The 4,085-nt window shown below is 46.9% G+C and overlaps 1 protein-coding gene across 1 annotated transcript in view; it reads right to left on the reverse strand.

The window, feature by feature from the left end:
• LGR6 (leucine rich repeat containing G protein-coupled receptor 6) overlaps positions 1 to 4,085 on the reverse strand; it is an 88,474-nt gene that overhangs the window by 22,561 nt on the left and 61,828 nt on the right. The window contains exon 6 of the mRNA XM_026053070.1: positions 3,425 to 3,496. Coding sequence (XP_025908855.1) covers positions 3,425 to 3,496 — 72 coding nt within the window. The remainder of the gene's footprint in view (positions 1 to 3,424; positions 3,497 to 4,085) is intronic.

The raw sequence follows: 4,085 nt of genomic DNA on the forward strand, positions 1-4,085 counted from the left end.
CCTTCCTCTCTCCCTCTCTCCCTCTCTCCCTCTCTCCCTCTCTCCCTCTCTCTTTCTTTCTCTCTTTCTGCTCTTCTGAAATATCATGCTTTCTTGACAGCAGGTTCAGATAGAGAAGGTTCTGCTCAGACCCTGGTAAGGAGGTGACCAGTTCAGAGCCTGGGTCATGTAACTGAGCGGTCCTGGCTTCTGCTCTTAGGAGAGCACATGCAGCGAATCAGGATCATTTGGCCCAAGGAGACCACAGGAGGGAACTGTCTGGTCCCAGTGGTCCTGCATTTGCCAATCCAGATTTACAGAAGGTTTTCTCTATTCTTTGGGAATGTCATCTCCATTTGATGGGTTGTGTAACATACTTCAGAATTCTATTTTTGGTCCAGGTGCAGTGAGCTAATATGAAAGGATCCTTGACCTGTGGTCCACCTCTCCAACAGCTCTCCTGTCTCCATCTGCCGGATCAGGGTTCCAAGGCTTCTGCTAAAGCCCTATTCCTGCTCTGGAAGGATGGGATTGCAGAGTCAAGCTGTCTCTGATGCTGGATGCAAGAGTTGCCCAGGGACCCACACTGACCTGCCTTGGGGACTGGAACATCAGGATCCTGATGAGGGAGACAGGATGGGACTGTACAAAAGTTTCCAAATTAAATATGCTGATCAAGTCAAATCCTATCTGAAGAGAGAGCCACCATTTGGAGGACAGGTTTCCAGGAGAAGAAATGTCTTATCTGGCCCTAAAAGGGTTAAACAAATCCTTGTTTGAACTGTGGTGGAGATGCTTCCTGTTTCCTTTCTCCTTTCTTTGTTGCCTGAGGTGTATTTTATACATATATATAATATATATATGTGTATATATATATTCTTTTATAGAAAATCCAACTCCGGAGGAGTCAGTAGATTCCAGTTCTGCACTGCATTTACAGAGCCAGCTAATTACTCAGATAATAGGGCAGTGTGCTGCAAAAGTCTGTGGTAAGGGCATTTCCTGTGGGGCAAGGTTAGGCAGATAAAATGCCTGAAGCCAGAGGGTTTTGGATTCAGCCCTTCTGGGAGACGTTTCTAATTTATTAGCGCTATGTTATTTTTTTTTTCAATAAATTAAGAGGTTTTTAAATGAATTAAGATCTGTTCCTTCCAGGTGATTTATCTCCTTCGCCTGACTAGCAGAGGAGCTGGCAGCGATGAGGATGAGGAGAGCAGTGGGGTCACTTCAGGTGGAGGGGCTGAAGGAAGACGGCAGGACGTCTCCAAAGCTCCCTCATCCTGCTCCATCAGGCAGTCCCGAGCTGCAGCAGAGACACCCCAGCAGCCAGAGGAGTGGCACTTTGGGGGCAGATCCCCCCCAGTGTGGAAGAGGGGCTGTTTCTTCACCCATAGCCTGGAAATGCCAGTGTTCTGGGGGCTGGGGGCCTCTGRGACGTGCTCTATCTCGCGGCCAACATCAGCTTGGGCAACAACRCAGAACTCCTGTGAAAACGCTGTCTCTATAAGGTGTTCATCCTCCTACAAATTCCATACAGGAGGGAGACTCAGTTCCCATAGGAGCACCATTCAGGTCTTTGGGCAGCATTTTCCCTGGCAGCTGCCCTGAAGACAGAGCCTTTTCTCCCCTGCCACAGTGCCTCCAGCCCCGAGCGTACCAAATCCGGATGTTTCCAAGAATCCACTAGTTTAGTTCAGCCATGCTCCTAGCCCCAATCGACTTTGCTAATCTGGCAACTTTTCTCCAAATATCGCTACCTGCCAACCCTATGCTACAGAACCAATGCAATCTAATATTCTCCCTCCCTCCCACCTTGCATTGTTGAAGATAGAGAAATTAAGGCCAAAATGATCAAGAAATGTAAAAGGTAAGGTTCTTCCATCCACATGGTAGGAAGTTGCTTATACTGCCTAGCATTTTATAGCTCACATTAAATGGACTAAAGAGTAATATATTACAGAGCAGGTTTTACGAGGCAAAATGGAACAGCAAAGCGACAGGAAAAGCACTCAGGCTGGAATCTCAGTTTTTAGCATGCCTTACCTTTCCTATTTATAAAGACTGTGCTCTTCTCTGGCTTTATTTTCTGCWTTCATTTCACCTTCCCCACCTCACCCTCTCCCTTCAGAGCTGYCTCCAATCCACTGCACCAAGTACTCCTCAATGCCCAGAGAGCAACTGGCAGCTGGATCTTCCCTTCCAAGCATTCCTATGGATTATGATTGTTTGGAGGTTCCTAGGTAACCCTAAGGCATTAAAAGTTACWATGCTCTTTGTGCTGTATACACTGAGCATCCTAGGAAGAAGTCCATGCCATCCGTGGGCCCAAGAGTCATATTCATCAGGTAGATGCAGCTTGTCAGGGCCAGCTGCTGCTGGCTTTGCTCTAGCACCTCCTGGAAGAGAGTCCTATGGGCAGGAGCTTATAACTTTAGTTTAAAGGCTGCATTTCATTACCAAAGGGATTACAAAAAGCGTCACACAAGGACATTCACACTCTTTAACTTACYCTGTCTATCTGGAGAGGGCTAAACGGATGGTATCACCCAGTTTGACCATCTAATGTTTAATTTCATGGCTTGGCCATACCTGAGGTTTCTTTCTACAGCTCTGCAGGTTGTTCTGTGTGATTTCTCTCCCAGGCTTATGKGAACCAGTGAGGGAAACTCATTAGTTTTCAAGGATATTTTGAAATCTTATTGGGAATCTGGCCAGGACTGCTCTGACTTGCTTCCTGCCTACCTGGCCAGGTTTTCTCCCAGGAAGACCAAGCTGGGGGGGGCTGTTGAGCAGCCAGATCTTTCCCTGACAAAGATGTTCTTTGAGTTGGTTTCTGCAGCTGCATATTGGTGTTAGATCAGCCAAAACCTGGTGAGTACTGCACATTCAATGATACCTCCCTGTCCTCACACACCATCCCATCGCTCCATGCAGCAGGACTGCTCCTCTCATGTACTCGACAGAGACTGCTGCTCACTTGTGCACAGTAGCTGCAATGGCCAACGCAGAGCAAAGATGAAGTCCTTCACATATTCTTTTCATTCTTTATTAAATTAGCTGACCTTCAGAAATATGGGCTCTGTCCTAGCCTCTGTCACTCACAGGCACAACCCCTTCTGCAGCAGGAATACAACCCGTTGGATGCTGACACAGGCAGCAGGACGGTCTGCTCAGCATTGTGCCCGTCTGCCCACTTGGGTTGTGTCTGTCGTTCCCAGACAGTGGGTATGAATGGATGCACAGAAGGATGCACAGAAGGAGACACAGTACTTTCCTATGAGCAGTGTTGGCAGGTGTCCCAACCCTTGTCAGGGGCATGGTGGATCTCAAAGGCTCCTCCCTGTACATGCACACTGCTCCCCGGTTCTTGGACAGCAACAGAGCACACAAGGGATAAACACAGCACACCAGGTCTTTAGCACAGAGAAGAAAACAGGTAACTCACAAAGTTTCCAGGTTGTGCAAGCCATCAAAGCCCTTGGAACCCAAGGTTTGGATACGGTTGTTATGCAGGTGCCTGTGGAAAAAAAGCAAAGTAYTGAATGGACAGCCTAGCTCATGTCTTTCCTGCTAATTTCATTCATGATCCAGAGACATCTAATACACTGCATATGGTCTGAGCAAGGATGACATGATGTGTTATGATGTTTCCTCTTGTATCATTAGGTAAAGCACATACTAGGTGCAATAGTGCATGCAGAGCTCCCATTTTCCACGTGAAATCAGGCTGACATAGGAGTTTCCCCAAGACCTCCACTTTCACAACTGCTGAGTGGTTTTGGACACACATGCTTAAACACGAAGCTTCATGAGATGATTTTGATCTTATCTTACTTGTTAACACAATTTGGGCCCAGTCYTGCAAAGCGCTCTGCCACTTCAGCAGTTATTTGTAGACACTGAGTTCTGTCTCAGGTCAGAATCATTTGGGATCCTCAGAGCCTTAACAGCAGCAAGAAGGCTTGGAAATCAGGATCATCCTGTTAGTTATGGTTTTATTGCTTTTCTTTGCAAAAAGGAAAGGAAAGGAAAGGAAAGGAAAGGAAAGGAAAGGAAAGGAAAGGAAAGGAAAGGAAAGGAAAGGAAAGGAAAGGAAAGGAAAGGAA

The sequence above is a fragment of the Nothoprocta perdicaria genome, unplaced genomic scaffold, assembly GCF_003342845.1.
Source record: "Nothoprocta perdicaria isolate Ctin4 unplaced genomic scaffold, notPer1 scaffold_97, whole genome shotgun sequence".
NCBI classification, from domain to species: Eukaryota; Metazoa; Chordata; class Aves; order Tinamiformes; family Tinamidae; genus Nothoprocta; species Nothoprocta perdicaria.